Below are 20,287 nucleotides of genomic sequence, written 5' to 3' on the forward strand. Positions count from 1 at the left end.
AGTGAAGTCGCTCAGTCGTGTCCGACTCTTAGCGACCCCATGGACTGCAGCCCACGAGGCTCCTCCATCCATGGGATTTTCCAGGCAAGAGTACTGGAGTGGGGTGCCATTTCCTTCTCCAATATGACCAACCTAGACAGCATATTAAAAAGCAGAGACATTATTTTGCCAACAAAGGTCTGTCTAGTCAAAGCTATGGTTTTTCCAGTAGCCATGTATGGGTGTGAGAGTTGGACCATAAAGAAAGCTGAGTGCCAAAGAATTGATGCTTTTGAACTGTGGTGCTGGAGAAGACTCTTCAGAGTCCCTTGAACTGCAGGGAGATCCAACCAGTCCATTCTAAAGGAAATCAGTACTGAATACTTACTGGAAGGACTGATGCTGAAGCTGAAAGTCCAATACTTTGGCCACCTGATAAGAAGAAGTGACTCATTTGAAAAGACCTTGATGCTGGGCAAGATTTAAGGCAGGAGGAGAAGGGGACGACACAGGATGAGATGGTTGGATGGCATCACTGACTCGATTGACATGAGTTTGAGTGAGCTCTGGGAGTTGGTAATGGACAGGGAAGCCTGGCATGCTGTAGTCCATGGGGTTGCAAAGAGTTGGACACGACTGAGCAACTGAATTGAACTGAAGCAAAAAAACCCACAAAACTTTCAGTTTCTAACTATTAATGCAACCCTGCACTTACACTGTTGGAGTCTATATCCAGCCTACCTTGTTTTTTTAAAAAAAAAAAAAAAAAAAGGACTCAAGCTCAATAATTTAAAATTATTCCATGTTGGTAGTTCTCCTAGGCACTTGGTAGAAGCAATCACAAATAATATCTTAAGGAAAGAACTTTATATTAAAAGCTTGAGAAGGAGCCAAGATGGTGGAGGAGTAGGACGGGGAGAACACTTTCTCCCCCACAAATTCATCAAAAGAGCATTTAAACGTCGAGTAAATTCCACAAAACAACTTCTGAACGCCAGCAGAGGATATCAGGCACCCAGAAAAGCAACCCAACTCTTCGAAAGGAGGTAGGAAAAAATATAAAAGACAAAAAAAGAGACAAAAGAGGGAGGGACGGAGTTCCGTCCCGGGAAGGGAGTCTTAAAAAGAGAGAAGTTTCCAAACACCAGGAAACCCTCTCACTGCCGAATCTGTGCCGAGCTTTGGAAGACAGAGGGCAACATAAAAGGGAGAAAAACAAATAAATAAACAATTAAAAATCTCAGATTGTGAGCCCTACGGTAACTCCCCCAGAGGAGAAGCAGCGCAGACGCCTGCACACGGCATTAGCAAGCGGGGGCTGGGCAGGGAAGTGCAGCGCGGGCTGTGTCCCTTAGAGTAAGAATCGGGCCGAATGTCCTGAGCGCTATTTGAGCGAAATAATTTGGGCTAGCAAACCAGACTGTGGGATATCTACCACGCAAAAAGCCAGCCCTAACCTAAGACACCGCCAGGCCGGCGCACAGAACAAAGGACTGAACAGAGATAGCCGGCTGCAGACCTTCCCCCTCCGGTGACAGGTAGCCAGAGCCGGAAGGGGGCAATCGCAGCCCCAGAGAGACACTATCTATAAAACTGTAAGCAGGCTTCTTTGCTAACTAAAACTTCTTGGGGGTCTGGATGGTCAACATCTGGCTGAGAAGGTGCGCTGGTTTTACACCCAGATAACCGAGTGGCGGGGAGGCGATAAGTCGCATCACTAGCGCTCGCCAAACACATCACCTGAGCTGCTCGGATCTGGAAAGAGCACAAAATGCAGGCCCAACCGAGTCTGCGCCTCTGAGGACTACCCGAGTGCCTGAACTGAGCGGCTTGGACCTGGGAGCTCAGCCCAGGGCCGGCCTCTGATTGTTCCCGGCGGAACAACCTAGAGCCCAAGCAGTGTGGGCAGGGAGGCTACACGCTCCGTGAGCGGGGGCAGACCCAGTGTGGCTGAGGCACTGCGAGCGCACGCCAGTGTTATCTGTTTGCAGCATCCCTCCCTCCCTCCCCACAGCGCGGCTGAACAAGTGAGCCTAAAAAAAAAAAAAAAAAAAGTGTCCTCAACCGTCCCCTTTGTGTCAGGGCGGGAACCAGACACTGAAGAGACCAGCAAACAGAAGAAGCTATAACAGAGGGAAACGCCTTGGAAGCTACAGGCCATAGATTAAAACCCTATGGTTACTACGGTCTACATAGGAAGGGGCCTATAGATCTTGAGAAATATAAGTCGGACCAAGGAACTAGCCAAAAATGAACTGAACCCACAATATTCACAACAAAACCAGAGAAAGACCTAGATATATTTTTACTATTTTTACGATCAATCTTTCTTTTTTTTTTTTAAATTAAAAAAAAAAATTTTAAGTCCTCTATTGTCCTTGAATTTTCACTTTTATAACTATTACTTTGCAAAAAAAAAAAAAAAAAGACCCTATTTTTTTTTTCTTCTTCAGCAAACTTCATATATATATTTTATAATTTTTTGACCGTGTTTTTTTTTTTTTTTCTTTTTCTTCTTTTCTTTAACATTGTATTTTTGAAATTCCAAACTCTACTCTAGAATTCTAATTTTAGCCTTTTGGTATATGTTATCAATTTTGTACCTATAGTTTTTTTCATAATTTCTGTGACTTCTTTTTTCCCTCTGTTTCTTTCTCTTCTTCTTTTATATAACATCGTATATCTGCAGTTCCAAACTCTACTCAAGATTTTTAATTTATGCTTTTTGGTATTTGATATCAATTTTGTACCTGTATTTTCTTTATAATTTTTGCGACATTGTTTTTGTTGGTGTGTTTGTTTTCTCTCTTTATTTTTCTTCTTCTTCTTTTTTTTTAACATTGTATTTTTGAAATTCCAAACTCTACTCTAGATTTTTAATTTTTGCTTTTTGGCATTAGTTATCAATTTTGTACCTGTAGTTTCTTTATAATTTTCACGACCTTGTTTGTTATTCTTTGTTCGTTTCTCTCTTTCTTTTCCTTCTTCTTTTCATTAACATCGCATTTTTCAAATTCCAAACTCTACTCTAGATTTTTAATTTTTGCTTTTATGTATTTGTTACCAATTTTGTACCTTTAAGAAACCCAATCTTCAGGACCCATTTTTCACTAGGGAACAAGATTACTGGCTTGACTGCTCTCTCTCCCTTTGGACTCTCCGTTTTCTCCACCAGGTCGCCTGTATCTCCTCCCTAACCCCTCTCTACTCTACCCAACTCTGTGAATTTCTGTGTGTTCCAGACGGTGGAGAACACTTAGGGAACTGATTACTGGCTGGATCTGTCTCCCTCCTTTTCATTTCCCCCTTTTATCCTTCGGGCCACCTCTGTCTCCTGCCTCCTTCTTCTCTTATCTGTATAACTCTGTGAACATCTCTGAGCAGTCCAGTTGTGGAGTGCACATAAGGAAGTGACTACTGGCTAGCCCACTCTCTCCACTATTGATTCCACCTCATCTCATTTGGGTCACCTCTAACTCCCTCCTCCCTCTTCTCTTCTCCATGTAATGCTGTGAACCTCTCTGAGTGACCCTCACAGTAGAGAAACTTTTCATCTTTAACGTAGATGTTTTATCAATGGTGCTGTATAGAAGGAGAAGTTTTGAAACTACTGTAAAAATAAGACCGATAACTGGAAGTAGGAGGCTTAAGTCCAAACCCTGACTCCAGGGAACTCCTGACTCCAAGGAACATTAATTGACAGGAGCTCATCAAACGCCTCCATACCGACACTGAAACCAAGCATCACACAAGGGCCAACAAGATCCAGGGCAAGACATAACAAGCAAGTTCTCCAGCAACAAAGGAACACAGCCCTGAGCTTCAAGATACAGGCTGCCCAAAGTCACCCCAAAACCATAGACATCTCATAGCTCATTACTGGACATTTCATTACACTCCAGAGAGAAGAAATACAGCTCCATCCACCAGAACATCGACACAAGCTTCCCTAACCAGGAAACCTTGACAAGCCACCTGTACAAACCCACACACAGCGAGGAAACGCCACAATAAAGAGAACTCCACAAACTGCCAGAATACAGAAAGGACACCCCAAACGCAGCAATTTAAACAAGATGAAGAGACAGAGGAATAGCCAGCAGATAAAGGAACAGGATAAATGCCCACCAAACCAAACCAAAGCGGAAGAGATAGGGAATCTACCTGATAAAGAATTCCGAATAATGATAGTGAAATTGATCCAAAATCTTGAAATTAAAATGGAATCACAGATAAATAGCCTGGAGGCAAGGATTGAGAAGATGCAAGAAAGGTTTAACAAGGACTTAAAAGAAATAAAAAAGAGTCAATATATAATGAATAATGCAATAAGTGAAATTAAAAACACTCTGGAGGCAACAAATAGTAGAATAACAGAGGCAGAAGATAGGATTAGTGAATTAGAAGATAGAATGGTAGAAATAAATGAATCAGAGAGGACAAAAGAAAAACGAATTAAAAGAAATGAGGACAATCTCAGAGACCTCCAGGACAATATTAAACGCTACAACATTCGAATCATAGGGGTCCCAGAAGAAGAAGACAAAAAGAAAGACCATGAGAAAATACTTGAGGAGATAATAGTTGAAAACTTCCCTAAAATGGGGAAGGAAATAATCACCCAAGTCCAAGAAACCCAGAGAGTCCCAAACAGGATAAACCCAAGGCGAAACACCCCAAGACACATAGTAATCAAATTAACAAAGATCAAACACAAAGAACAAATATTAAAAGCAGCAAGGGAAAAACAACAAATAACACACAAGGGAATACCCATAAGGATAACAGCTGATCTTTCAATAGAAACTCTTCAAGCCAGGAGCAAATGGCAAGACATACTTAAAATGATGAAAGAAAATAACCTACAGCCCAGATTATTGTACCCAGCAAGGATCTCATTCAAGTATGAAGGAGAAATCAAAAGCTTTTCAGACAAGCAAAAGCTGAGAGAATTCTGCACCACCAAACCAGCTCTCCAACAAATACTAAAGGATATTCTCTAGACAGGAAACACAAAAACGGTGTATAAATTCGAACCCAAAACAATCAAGTAAATGGCAACGGGATCATACTTATCAGTAATTACCTTAAACGTAAATGGGTTGAATGCCCCAACCAAAAGACAAAGACTGGCTGAGTGGATACAAAAACAAGACCCCTACATATGTTGTCTACAAGAGACCCACCTCAAAACACGGGACACATACAGACTGAAAGTGAAGGGCTGGAAAAAGATTTTCCATGCAAATAGGGACCAAAAGAAAGCAGGAGTAGCAATACTCATATCAGATAAAATAGACTTTAAAACAAAGACTGTGAAAAGAGACAAAGATGGTCACCACATAATGATCAAAGGATCAATCCAAGAAGAAGATATAACAATTATAAATATATATGCACCCAACACGGGAGCACCGCAGTATGTAAGACAAATGCTAACAAGTATGAAAGGAGAAATTAACAATAACACAATAATAGTGGGAGACTTTAATACGCCACTCACACCTATGGATAGATCAACTAAGCAGAAAATTAACAAGGAAACACAAACTTTAAACGATACAATAGACCAGTTAGACCTAATTGATATCTATAGGACATTTCATCCCAAAACAATGAATTTCACCTTTTTCTCAAGCGCACATGGAACCTTCTCCAGGATAGATCACATCCTGGGCCATAAAGCTAGCCTTGGTAAATTCAAAAAAATAGAAATCATTCCAAGCATCTTTTCTGACCACAATGCAGTACGATTAGATCTCAATTACAGGAGAAAAACTATTAAAAATGCCAACATATGGAGGCTGAACAACACGCTGCTGAATAACCAACAAATCACAGAAGAAGTCAAAAAAGAAATCAAAATTTGCATAGAAACGAATGAAAATGAAAACACAACAACCCAAAACCTGTGGGACACGGTAAAAACAGTCCTAAGGGGAAAGTTCATAGCAATACAGGCACACCTCAAGAAACAAGAAAAAAGTCAAATAAATAACCAAACTCTACACCTAAAGCAACTAGAAAAGGAAGAAATGAAGAACCCCAGGGTTAGTAGAAGGAAGAAATCTTAAAACTTAGAGCAGAAATAAATGCAAAAGAAACAAAAGAGATCATAGCAAAAATCAACAAAACCAAAAGCTGTTTTTTTGAAAGGATAAATAAAATTGACAAACCATTAGCCAGACTCATCAAGAAACAAAGGGAGAAAAATCAAATCAATAAAATTAGAAATGAAAATGGAGAGATCACAACAGACAACACAGAAATACAAAGGATCATAAGAGACTACTATCAACAATTATATGCCAATAAAATGGACAACGAGGAAGAAATGGACAAATTCTTAGAAAAGTACAACTTTCCAAAACTCGACCAGGAAGAAATAGAAAATCTTAACAGACCCATCACAAGCACGGAAATTGAAACTGTAATCAAAAATCTTCCAGCAAACAAAAGCCCAGGTCCAGACGGCTTCACAGCTGAATTCTACCAAAAATTTAGAGAAGAGCTAACACCTATCCTGCTCAAACTCTTCCAGAAAATTGCAGAGGATGGTAAACTTCCAAACTCATTCTATGAGGCCACCATCACCCTAATACCAAAACCTGACAAAGATCCCACAAAAAAAGAAAACTACAGGCCAATATCACTGATGAACATATATGCAAAACTCCTTAACAAAATTCTAGCAATCAGAATCCAACAACACATTAAAAAGATCATACACCATGACCAAGTGGGCTTTATCCCAGGGATGCAAGGATTCTTCAATATCCGCAAATCAATCAATGTAATACACATTAACAAATTGAAAAATAAAAACCATATGATTATCTCAATAGATGCAGAGAAAGCCTTTGACAAAATTCAACATCCATTTATGATCAAAACTCTCCAGAAAGCAGGAATAGAAGGAACATACCTCAACATAATCAAAGCTATATATGACAAACCCACAGCAAACATTATCCTCAATGGTGAAAAATTGAAAGCATTTCCTCTAAAGTCAGGAACAAGACAAGGGTGCCCACTTTCACCATTACTATTCAACATAGTTTTGGAAGTTTTGGCCACAGCAATCAGAACAGAAAAAGAAATAAAAGGAATCCAAATTGGAAAAGAAGAAGTAAAGCTCTCACTGTTTGCAGATGACATGATCCTCTACATAGAAAACCCTAAAGACTCCACCAGAAAATTACTAGAACTAATCAATGACTATAGTAAAGTTGCAGGATATAAAATCAACACACAGAAATCCCTTGCATTCCTATACACTAATAATGAGAAAACAGAAAGAGAAATTAAGGAAACAATTCCATTCACCCTTGCAACAGAAAGAATAAAATACTTAGGAATATATCTACCTAAAGAAACTAAAGACCTATATATAGAAAACTATAAAACACTGGTGAAAGAAATCAAAGAGGACACTAATAGATGGAGAAATATACCATGTTCATGGAATGGAAGAATCAATATAGTGAAAATGAGTACACTACCCAAAGCAATCTATAGATTCAATGCAATCCCTATCAAGCTACCAACAGCATTCTTCACAGTGCTAGAACAAATAATTTCACAATTTGTATGGAAATACAAAAAACCTCGAATAGCCATAGCGATCTTGAGAAAGAAGAATGGAACTGGAGGAATCAACCTACCTGACTTCAGGCTCTACTACAAAGCCACAGTTCTCAAGACAGTATGGTACTGGCACAAAGACAGAAAGATAGATCAATGGAACAAAATAGAAAGCCCAGAGATAAATCCACGCACATATGGACACCTTATCTTTGACAAAGGAGGCAAGAATATACAATGGATTAAAGACAATCTCTTTAACAAGTGGTGCTGGGAAATCTGGTCAACCACTTGTAAAAGAATGAAACTAGAACACTTTCTAACACCATACACAAAAATAAACTCAAAATGGATTAAAGATCTCAACGTAAGACCAGAAACTATAAAACTCCTAGAGGAGAACATAGGCAAAACACTCTCTGACATACATCACAGCAGGATCCTCTATGACCCACCTCCCAGAATATTGGAAATAAAAGCAAAAATAAACAAATGGGACCTAATTAACCTTAAAAGCTTCTGCACATCAAAGGAAACTATTAGCAAGGTGAAAAGACAGCCTTCAGAATGGGAGAAGATAATAGCAAATGAAGCAACTGACAAACAACTAATCTCAAAAATATACAAGCAACTCCTACAGCTCAACTCCAGAAAAATAAATGACCCAATCAAAAAATGGGCCAAAGAACTAAATAGACATTTCTCCAAAGAAGACATACAGATGGCTAACAAACACATGAAAAGATGCTCAACATCACTCATTATCAGAGAAATGCAAATCAAAACCACTATGAGGTACCATTTCACACCAGTCAGAATGGCTGCGATCCAAAAGTCTACAAGTAATAAATGCTGGAGAGGGTGTGGAGAAAAGGGAACCCTCTTACACTGTTGGTGGGAATGCAAACTAGTACAGCCACTCTGGAGTACAGTGTGGAGATTCCTTAAAAAACTGGAAATAGAACTGCCTTATGATCCAGCAATCCCACTGCTGGGCATACACACTGAGGAAACCAGAAGGGAAAGAGACACGTGTACCCCAATGTTCATCGCAGCACTGTTTATAATAGCCAGGACATGGAAGCAACCTAGATGTCCATCAGCAGATGAATGGATAAGAAAGTTATGGTACATATACATAATGGAGTATTACTCAGCCATTAAAAAGAATACATTTGAATCAGTTCTAATGAGGTGGATGAAACTGGAGCCTATTATACAGAGTGAAGTAAGCCAGAAAGAAAAACACCAATACAGTATACTAACGCATATATATGGAATTTAGAAAGATGGTAACAATAACCCTGTGTACGAGACAGCAAAAGAGACACTGATGTATAGAACAGTCTTATGGACTCTGTGGGAGAGGGAGAGGGTGGGAAGATTTGGGAGAATGGCATTGAAACATGTAAAATATCATGTATGAAACGAGTTGCCAGTCCAGGTTCAATGCACGATACTGGATGCTTGGGGCTGGTGCACTGGGACGACCCAGAGGGATGGAATGGGGAGGGAGGAGGGAGGAGGGTTCAGGATGGGGAACACATGTATACCTGTGGCGGATTCATTTTGATATTTGGCAAAACTAATACAATTATGTAAAGTTTAAAAATAAAATAAAATTAAAAAATAAATAAATAAAAGCTTGAAAAGTGTCTACTGATAAAGTTCTAAGCTAGATGAGCTCACAATCACAAATAACTAAATCCAAGAGTCAACAAGGCACGATGAGTAAGAGCTGATGGAAATGCCAAACAAAAGCAGAGGTGCAAAGATTACAGCTACTGGAATTATGAGCAGCAGAGTATAAGATACTTATATATGAAATTATTTAAAAAATTGAAAGCATGTTAAAAAAGAGAGAGGCTCTCAAATGTGTATTAGGCAAATGTGAAAATGCAGCAAATAATACTTCTACAAATGGAAAAAAGTAAATGGCCAAGACTTTTCCAGAACTGGTAATAGGAAACAATCTCAAATTCAGGAAACCCAGCAAATCCCAATCAGGATAAAGAAAATAAAGGTTCACTTAGCAGTTTACAGTTAAACTACAGAATACTAAACAAGAAAGCAAGATCTTGAAACCAGTAAGAAAGAAAAGAAAAATTACATACGAAGGAATAAATCTTAGACTAAATGTTGACTTCTGAAGGAACTGATGATTGGAAAACTACAGAATGATAGCTACACAATGCCAAAATTAGAGTAAATTGAGACTTTTATTCCCCAACCCCCAATTTTTACATCCAGAAAAATGATCTAAGAGTGACAGCAAAATAAAGACATATTCAGGATATTCGGGCTTATAGCTTTCAGTTTAAGGTTACTGCCAGCCTATGGATACTCCAAGGAAGGCATCCAGGGGAATAAATATCCTGAACTCACTCTCCTCCCTTCCTTATTTTCTGAACTTAATGGGGTCACAAAGAGTTGGACATGACTTAGCGACTGAACAATAACAACAAATCAGAAGCCAGAGACTAAGGGAGCTTTTTCAGTTTGAAGAAAAATAAACAAAAATCCCAAAGTGTCTAGGGGCACTGAATAGGAACAAATGGGAGCATTCAAAATCATTCTCTCAAATAGATTATTTTTTTTTTTGGCCAAGCTGCACAGCATGTAGGATCTTAGTTCCCCCCACTGAACCCTCGCCCCCTACAGTGGAAGTGCAGAGTAGTAATCACTGGACAGCCAGAGAAGTCCCCCAGATAGTTTTATAAATCGAGAATTACTTTGATTTCAGGCTATTCAAGAAAGTAAATTACACATATTGCTCATGAGCACAGATGCAAAAAATGCTAAACAAAATAGCAAACTGAACTCAGCAACGTGTAAAATGCAATATATCAAGGCAAGTCTGGATCATATTAAGAATACAAGATTGACTTAAAATTAGAAACTGATCAATGTAACTGACCAAAATAGTAGATTAGAATGAAAAAAAAAAAAAAAAGAAACCCATAAGATCATAGCATTTGATAAAATGAAGGTTGGTGATAAAAAGGCTTAGGTAGAGGGAACCCTTGCACACTATTGGTGGGAATGTAAACTGGTGCTGCCACCACCGAAAACAGTAGGAAGGTTCCTTAAAAAACTAAAAACAGAGCTGCTATATGACCCAGCAATGCCACTCCTGGACATACATCCAGAAAACATGAAAACCTTCAGTAGAAAAGACACATGTATCACAACGATTACCGCAGCACTGTTTACAACACCCAGGAGATGGAAACAATACAAGCGCTCATCAACAAACAACTGGATTAAGCTGTGGTATATATCCAATAGAATATTACTCAGCCATAAAAATAACAAAATACTGCCATTTGAAGTAACATAGATGAACCTAGGAAAATTATACTTAGTGAAGTCATACAGAGGAAGACAAATAGGATAATGGTATCACTTACATATGGAATCTAAAAAATAATACAGATGAATCTATATACAAAATAGAAACAGACTCACAGGCAAGAGAAAACAAACTTATGGTTACCAAAGGAGGGAGGGAAAATTAGGAATATGGAGCTAACAAACACAAATACTATACATAAAAAAGTAACAAGATTTACTGAATAAAATAATATCTTATAATAACCTATAATGGAATATCATCACAAGAATAACTGAATCATTATGCTGTAAACCTGAAACTAACACAATATAATCAACTATACTTCAATTTAATTAGAGGTTCAGTCAACTAGGAAGAGAGGCGTACATTTTTTAAAAAAATATTGATTTATTTAGCCGTGCCATGTCTTAACTGTGGTACCTGGGATCTTTGATCTTCTTTGTGGAACGTGGGATCTTTAGTTGTGGCATGAAAACTCTTAGTTGCAGCACATGGGTTCTTGCTGACTAGTGATTGAAACCTGGTCCCCTGCATCGGGAGACCAAAGTCTTAGCCACTGGACCACCCGGGAAGTGCTTGAGGAATACATTCTTAACATGATAGACATCCATGATGTAGATGATACAGATATGATACATCTGTATCAAAACCATACTCAATGGGAATGTTAAAGACATTCCATTTAAAAGAAGGAACAAGTCAAGGATGACTAGTACCACAATCATTATTTAGCATTGTATGGGAAATTCCAGCCTGTGCACTAAATTAAAAATAAGTACACAGATTAGAAAAAAAAACTATCATAATTCACATGACTGATTATCTATAAAGAAAATTCAGAAGAGTCTATAAATTTTAAGAGTAAGAAGAGCTTTACAAAATGGCTAAATAGAAGATAAACATACAAAATTTAAACTGCATTACTATATAGCAACAAGAGTTAGAAAATGCAATTTTAGAAAAGATATTACTTAAAATAACAAAAGGTAAGATACCTGGCAATCAAACTAACAAAATAGTCAATATATGAAAGACATCATCATGTAGAAAAGTATAAGCTTTGAATGAAAGACTTTAAAGGAGAACTAAATAAATGGAGCGGAGAAGGCAATGGCACCCTACTCCAGTACTCTTGCCTGGAAAATCCCATGGACGGAGGAGCCTGATAGGCTGCAGTCCATGGGGTCACTAAGAGTCAGACACGACTGAGCGACTTCACTTTCACTTTTCACTTTCATGTATTGGAGAAGGAAATGGCAACCCACTCCAGTGTTCTTGCCTGGAGAATCCCAGGGACGGGGGAGCCTGGTGGGCTGCCGTCTCTGGGGTCGCACAGAGTCGGACATGACTGAAGCGACTTAGCAGCAGCAGCAGCAAATAAATGGAGAGATGTACCATGATCATGAATAGGAAGACTCAGTATCACAAAAGATGTAAACATTCCATGAATTTACCTATAGACGTCATAAAAGTTCAAACAAACACCAGAAAGAAATTTTAATTTGACAATATGATTCTAACATTTATGAGAAAAGCCAAGTGTCAGCCAAGATTAAACTGAAGAAAAAGTAGGCTGGATGATTTTCTCTTCTAGACATTAAAGCTTATCATAGAATGGTAGTAATTTATAAACAGTGCTATTGGGAGAGACACTCAAACAGAAATACGGATAAAAGAGAGAATTCTGAAACAGACTCTTCATATATAGAGACATAGTGAGGATAGAGCTTATACAGCAGATTATTGGCATATATTGGGAAAATATGCCAGAAAATTGCTTATTCATATAGAAAAAGAAGTATGGATGTCTTACGGACTGAATGTTTGTGTCCCCCAAATTCATATACTGAAGTCCTAACCCCCAGTGACTGCAGCCATGAAATTAAAAGACACTTGCTCCTTGGAAGAAAAGCTGTGACCAACCTAGACAGCATATTAAAAAGCAGATATTACTTTGCCAACAAAAGTCAGTCTAGTCAAAGCTATGGGTTTTCCAGTAGTCATGTATGGATGTGAAAGCTGGACCACAAAGAAAGCTGAGTGCCGAAGAATTGATGCTTTTGAATTGTGGTGTTGGAGAAGACTCTTGAGAGTCCCTTGGACTGCAAGGAGATCCAACAAGTCCATCCAAAAGGAAATCAGTGTTGAATACTCATTGGAAGGACAGATGCTGAAGCTGAAACTCCAATACTTTGGCCACCTGATGCAAAGAACTGACACATTGGAAAAGACCCTGATGCTGGGCAAGATTGAAGGCAGAAGAAGGGGACGACAGAGGATGAGATGGTTGGAGGCATCACTGACTCAATGGAAATGAGATTGAGCAAGCTCTGGGAGTTGGTGATGGATAGGGAAGCCTGGCGTGCTGCAATTCATGGGGTCACAGAGTCAGACACAACTGAGAGACTGAACTGAACTGACTGAACCCCCAATATGGTGGTATTTGGGTTCTCTGGGAGGTTATTACGCTTAAATGACATCAGGAAGGTGAGGCCCTCATGGTGAGATTATTGTCCTTCTAAGAAGAGACAAGGTGGACTAAAATCATAATTAAGAAAAGTGAAACATTACAATTTCTAATAAAAACATTGGAAAAATATGAATAGGGTAAGAAAGGATTTCTTTAAATAAGACAGAAAAGTGCTAACTTACAATGGAGAATATTGATATATTTTACGGCATTAAATTTAAGAACCTCTATTGATCAAAATACACCATCAAGTGAGTATAAAGGCAGCCATAAATGGAGAGATGATGTTTGTAATACATACAACCAACAAAGGATTACATCTATATATATATATATTAAAAATAAACAATAAAAAGTACTGAACAAACATTTAGCAAGGAAGGAAATGTGAATGACCAATTAACATATCAAAGGACCATTAACCTTAGCAACCAAGAATATACAAATCATATTTACATGCATGTACATACAAATCATATTTACATGCATGTTTGCATATTAAACAGTGTGACAATTCCAAGAGTCAGTGAGAATGTGGACCATTAGGAACTGTCATACCTCAGTGGGAGGATCAACTTGTACAGCCACGATGGAAAAACGAACTTGGCACCGCCTAGAAAATTTAGACACATGTGTACATTTCCTCTATCAGGGCTACTTCCTAGAGAAATTAATGCACGTGTGAACCAGGAGATGTGCACAAAACATGTTCTCTGTAGGATTATTCAGAACCATAAAAAATCTAATCACAACCTAAATATCATCAATACAAGAGAGCTAATTAATGTATATACCACATTGAAAATTTACACAGTAATGAAAATAAATGAACCATGGCTCCATTCATCTCTGTTGCTAAATGTCATGATCAATGTGGACTGAAAAAAAAAGGGCAAAGAAGAGCTATGCAAAGCAGAAACAGACAAAACTGAAGACTATATTATCTTACAAATAAAATTCAGGATAGTGGTTTCCTCTTGGCAGGAATGGGCTAAAAGAATGTGATGGGGGAGCACAGCCCAGGGGTCATCATCAGCACTTGGTGGTGGTCTGCTCTTCAGCTGAGGGGTGGGTGGCGCCCGTTCTTCTCATTATTCCCTCATTAGTCTGTACATGTATAGTGTGTATACTGTGTGGCATACATGTGTATTATAAAAATGAAACCTTGGTAAACCTCAGACTTTCCTTCTCAGTCTTTGTACAAAGTCACATTTAAAACAAGCACAGTTAAAACAGCCCCAAATTGTAATTTTTCAAACAAAAATTTTTTAAATGGTAGATTATGAAGCAACCCGTAATTCCTTTCTTAAGACGTCTTCTCTCCTGATGGCCATCCAAACGCCATCAACGCTCAGAATATTTATTGTTGGCTGAGGGAACAACTGAGAGTTTCAGGGCCTTTAGCCTTAATGGTTTGCCTCCTTGATAAATAATTTCACATTCTCAGCTCTGTGGAAGCCCAGGATTCTCCATCAGTGGAGTCTCCCACCACAGTCATGGCAAAGCATGACAATGGCAATGATCTCAGGGCCCAGAGGCCTCTGCAGGCCTCCTTCTATATTTTCACCCCATGGGAGACTGCTTGAGGAGTCCTGTCCACCAGGGATCAGTCTATGCAGATTTTTATCAGCCACTGTGCACTCAGTGTTATGCTCCCCACAAAATCTCTAGAAGGCAACTCACAGCAAGACCCTTGATGGGATTTCTAATAACCATTCCAGTTATTTTATGGAATCCTAGAATCCATTAGTCAAAAAATAAAAAAAAGATGTCACACTAGATGACATGACCGATGTCTCTGTACCAAGGCTCATCATCGTCGGCCAGAAGTCTCTTAGCTTACACACAGATGATTTGATAAGAACTCCAGTGAGACGGTTCATTCTTGAGCCATTCGTTGCTTAATATCAGCAGCCTGCCCCCACTGCCCTTTTTTTTTTTTTTTTAAAGTTCCTAGCACTGCCTTCTGATTTTGCCAATTGGGATTTAGGATACAACCCTTGCCACTGACAGCAACCATTTTTGGGTTTATAAATATCACAACCTTTCAAGTTTTAAGAGGTGTGTTCCTTCCCCAATCTCCCTAGTCACCTTAATTTCATCATCTGATGTTCTCTGCTTCTTCTCCAGTTTCTTTTCTTTCCTCATCATTATAATAAAGGCCAGCAAAACTTCATGCTTCACTTTGCTTATCTGAGTAGCAGGACAAAGTTGGCCTGCTATCACACAGCACGTGAAGAGAAGGTGTCCCTTGGAACATGAGTCCCCAGCTGACAACAGTGGCTGAGATAACAGAGTATCAGAGTGGATATTAGGTCACTGGGCAGAGATTTTGTGTGTTCTCTTCTTGAGTGGAGTGAGAGTCTTTCACTAAATGGGCTCCAAACTCTAGCTAGATCATTATCGAACAGCATAAGGATTATGGTGCTTGGTGTCTTGGATGCCAAGGCAGAGAAAGAGAATGATATTCCCTTCAGAAGATGAGCTAACAAAGTTACCTGAGCGAATCTGCACAGGGAAAAGACATGAGTGGTCTTAAAATATCAGAGTCCCCTAAGAGGGCACAATTTTCCTTTCTGTTTCAGGAGTGTCAGTACCCCTCTGCAGGATAGTGAAACAGATGCAAACGGAGTGAAAATGCCACCATTGTGATCTCATGTCTAGGTGTAAACATGGAGATAAGGCAACAACACACAGTACTTCTGCCCTCTCTCCTGGGCTCTAAAAAGGATTTGACCTTGTATAGATTAGTTTTGCCAATATCTGTAGATCTTTTCAGACAGACCTCCTTGCAACTTTGATTCTGTATTTAAAAATGTGGTGCCAACTCTTCTCCATCATTCTCACTTCTGGGATTAAAGCTGAAGATGTGATGATCATGAGAAATGCTCCTGAGCCGACCTGAGACCATGGCAAGGGCTTAATGCTCTCAGAGAGTCAGGCAATGTGCCCTCAGCTACAAACAACAGCTAATAGGATGCCAAGATCCATTTAACACAAACAAACCTAAGAAAGTTCTAAAGAAAATGAGGTAAGGAGGGCAGATAATATCTAATGTCTATTAGGGAATTGCTTAGAACTAGGAAGTAGAAAAGAGAGAATGTTACTTTTCAATATTGCTTTCATGGGTAATTCTTAGAAACCACAAAATGAGTATTGTGAAAGGCTTGTTTCTGGAAAGGTACAAGGAGGTTCCCATAAAAACATCTACTTCTGCTTCATTGACTAGGCTAAAACCTTGGACGTGTGGATCACAACAAACTGTGGAAAATTCTTAAAGAGATGGGAATACCACATCACCTTACCTGTCTCCTGAGAAACCTGCATGCAGGTCAGGAAGCAGCAGTTAGAACTGGACATGAACAACGGACTGGTTCAAAATTGGAAAAGGAATACGTCTAGGCTGTGTATTGTCACCCTGCTTATTTAACTTATATGCAGAGGACATCATGAGAAACACTGGGCTGGATAAAGCACAAGCTAGAATCAAGACTGCTGGGAGAAATATCAATAACCTCAGATATGAAAATGATACCACCCTTATGGCAGAAAGCAAAGAAGAACTAAAGAGCCTCTTGATGAAAGTGGAAGAGAAGAGTGAAAAAGTTGGCTTAAAGCTCAATATTCAAAAAACTAAGATCATGACATCTGGTCCCATCCCTTCATGGCAAATAGATGGGGAAACAATGGAAAGAGTGACAGACTTTATTTTCTTGGGCTCCAAAATCACGGCAGATGGTGACTGCAGGTGTGAAATTAAAAGACACTCATTGGAAGAAAAGTTATGACCAACCTAGACAGCATATTTAAAAAGCAGAAACATTACTTTGTCAACAAAGGTCCATCTAGTCAAAGCTATGGTTTTTCCAGTAGTTGTGTATGGATGTGAGAGTTGGACCATAAAGAAAGCTGAGCACAAAAGAATTGATGCTTTTTAACTGTGGTGTTGGAAAAGACTCCTAAGAGTCCCTTGGACTGCAAGGAGATCAATCCAGTCAATCATAAAGGAAATCAGTCCTGAATACTCATCGGAAGGACTGATGCTGAAGCTGAAACTCCAATACTTTGGCCACCTGATGAGAACTGACCCATTAGAAAAGGCTCTGATGCTGGGAAAGATTGAAGGCAGGAGGAAGAAGGGGACAACAGAGGATGGGATGGTTAGATGGCATCACCGACTCAATGGACACGATTTTGAGCTCCAGGAGCTGGTGAAGGACAGGGAAGTCTGGCATGATGCAGTCAACGGGGTCGCAAAGAACTGGACACGACTGAGTGACTAAACTTAACTGAAGGAGATTTGAAGCAATAGCTTTAAGTACAGTGAGATAAATTTTGTTCTCTACCCCTCAAATAAAATAAGGTGTAAGTAATCTGTTTGCATGCTGACCAAGAAGCTCCCCCCTCCCCACCCTCATCCAAAATGAAGAAATGTTAGACTCACGTTGGTGACATATTCGATATCCTTCCACAGGATGCACTCCCTGGGAAAATCAGCCAAGTCTAAGAAGTGATCCACCACCACTTGGCCAATTAAGTCATGGCGAGAGAACCTGTCAAAGTCATAGACAGAAAAGTGAAGCTTCCTGGCTGCAAGGTCATTGTAGGGAACTGGAAATAAAAACACTTCATCAAACACGGGGTTCAGGGTCTTTCTGTGAACTTTAGTCTGGTGTTTTGTCTTCCGATCAGGAAGCAAATAGATCTTGACGTAAGGATCTGAAGTCCCAGAAAAGTCCTTGGCGGGCAAGTTGACAGCTTTGTGGATCTTCACTATGAGCTGCTCTAAGTCACAGTCATATTTTAAAATGAAGTTCAGTTTCCCACAGGATTTACTGTTACTCCTTCTCCCGTCATCGTTATCCAATGACCTCTGCTTATATAACTCTGGTTTAATTCGACCAATGCCAGTCAACTGTTCCTGTTTTTGAAGTTGTTGGATATTGAAGTCTGGGTTTGACAGGTTGAGTTGTCTTCGGATTGAATTGTGCCTTGAATGAAGAGCAAGAGAGAACAAAGTTATAACCTCATTAGCTCTGGGTCTTTCACAAACCTGTGCCTGGGATGTAGGTAGACTGCTCCTGCTACTGCTGCTAAGTCGGTTCAGTCGTGTCCGACTCTGTGCGACCCCAAAGACGGCAGCCCAACAGGCTCCCCCGTCCCTGGGATTCTCCAGGCGGGAATACTGGAGTGGGTTGCCATTTCCTTCTCCAATGCATGAAAGTGAAAAGTGAAAGTGAAGTTGCTCAGTCATGCCCAACTCTTAGCGACCCCATGGACTGCAGCCTACCAGGCTCCTCCATCCATGGGATTTTCCAGGCAAGGGTACTGGAGTGGGGTGCCATTGTAGACTGCTACATACTATTAAAAGTTTAGACTTGTATGCATTTTTTTAATCTAAATTCAAAATGCCTGTCAATGTGAGTAAACTGTTCCCCAAGGCTTGAAGCTCAAAACTGAGGCTTGGGCATCTGGAAGTGCTCTTACTAACATGTGACCTTGGAGCTTGGAGGGTTTAATGCACTTTCTAAACTGTCTAATATGACATTAGAGAAGCTTATTCAGCTGGTGGGAGGTAAAGATTTGTACAAACTGGTTTAGAAAATAAAATTATTCTCCTTAATATATAGTATGGTCTTGAAACTGAAATAGTTAGCTATGTGGTATCTTAAAAAGAATGGATATTTTTCTAAATTATATAGAATTTCCTGGCACTGGTTTTTAGCCTACTAAGGATTCACATTCTCATGGGATAAATCAGATCATTTCATCACAAGAACATAGTCTTTGCTCTTCTGGAAATGTATGTGACAGGATGCATCTGTTTGTAGGGGATTCTGTTGACTCTGAAAGATACAAGTGCCAGCTCCATGACTGTGCTTCCATTGTACCACGTGGGCAACAAGTGATAAGGAGGGAGGCTTTTATTTCTATAATAAACACTGAGACATAAAAATTAAAGGTAAGCTATTATAAATCTATATATGGATTCAGTTAGAGAAGGTTGGACACTGGTATTACAAATTAAATATTTGCTATCAGAATCGATATTTCACCCTATAAGCTTGCTGGTTTGGGTTATAAGTTTTTCTGAAAATCTCTGCCATATGTATGGGTCCTCACAAACTGAGAGAAGTCATTACACAGAAAGTTGTCTTTAAGATTATTTTGTTCATTTTAGTTCATAGCTATTATATTGTATTTTGTCTCTCAATCACCTTAATTAAAATAGCTCCTCTCCACCAGAAGGTAAAAGGGAACAGTCAAACTGTCTCTGAGGCGTTAGTAAATAGTTGAAGAGACACAGTAAACATTGGAGTTTGCCTTCTTTTCCTTTCTTAAGACTACTTTATGAAATGAAGGTGCAAAATATGGGATTAATAGGCCCTGAAACATACTTGAAATTATTCTCCCTTGTCATACAGATGCTATGATGCTAAATATTTCTCTTCATCCTAAAATACCCTCCTGATTACTAATCACTCACACGGTACAACAAAAGCACAATCACAGAGCCGTCACTTGCACCTGTCACAGCCAACACATCTACACTCAGCCATACACATCCCCACATGTGCAAAAACTGTGTGGCCTGAACACTTCTCTTGTGGAATTTTAATTTCTTACAAAGAAATCCACTCACCATCTTAAGTTTTCTTTGTACCTTTTGATTTTTCCAGGAAGGAAGGGAAGAGTCGGGGGACAATGATCAAGTTCTCTGTGCTGGCACCCAGGTCAGTCCCTGTCTAGATGCTGAACCTTTGCAGTGCTAGACTACAGAGTTTTAATCCTGCTCTACTGGGATTTCTGGGCAGAAAGGCCTCCAGGGGGCAGCAAGCCTCAATCTCCATGCAGGGGTCATAAGTGGCTGAAATCAGCTTTGGTTTCCTCTGCTGGTG

General features: G+C 39.4%; 1 protein-coding gene across 12 annotated transcripts in view; it reads right to left on the minus strand.

Moving 5' to 3' along the window:
* Positions 1 to 20,287, minus strand: part of SYT9 (synaptotagmin 9) — a 399,619-nt gene that overhangs the window by 133,208 nt on the left and 246,124 nt on the right. For 11 of the 12 annotated variants that reach the window (XR_008703044.1, XM_055548771.1, XM_055548772.1 and 8 more), the window contains one exon: positions 17,833 to 18,379. Coding sequence is in view for 11 of the 12 variants with exons in the window: in XM_055548771.1 (XP_055404746.1) it covers positions 17,833 to 18,379 (547 nt within the window). In the remaining variant the exon portion in view is untranslated. Of the gene's footprint in view, positions 1 to 9,783; positions 11,447 to 17,832; positions 18,380 to 20,287 lie in introns of those variants that run through there. The other variant, XM_055548774.1, reaches the window with a different exon arrangement.

Source organism: Bubalus kerabau, chromosome 15, assembly GCF_029407905.1.
Source record: "Bubalus kerabau isolate K-KA32 ecotype Philippines breed swamp buffalo chromosome 15, PCC_UOA_SB_1v2, whole genome shotgun sequence".
Classification (NCBI taxonomy): domain Eukaryota; kingdom Metazoa; phylum Chordata; class Mammalia; order Artiodactyla; family Bovidae; genus Bubalus; species Bubalus kerabau.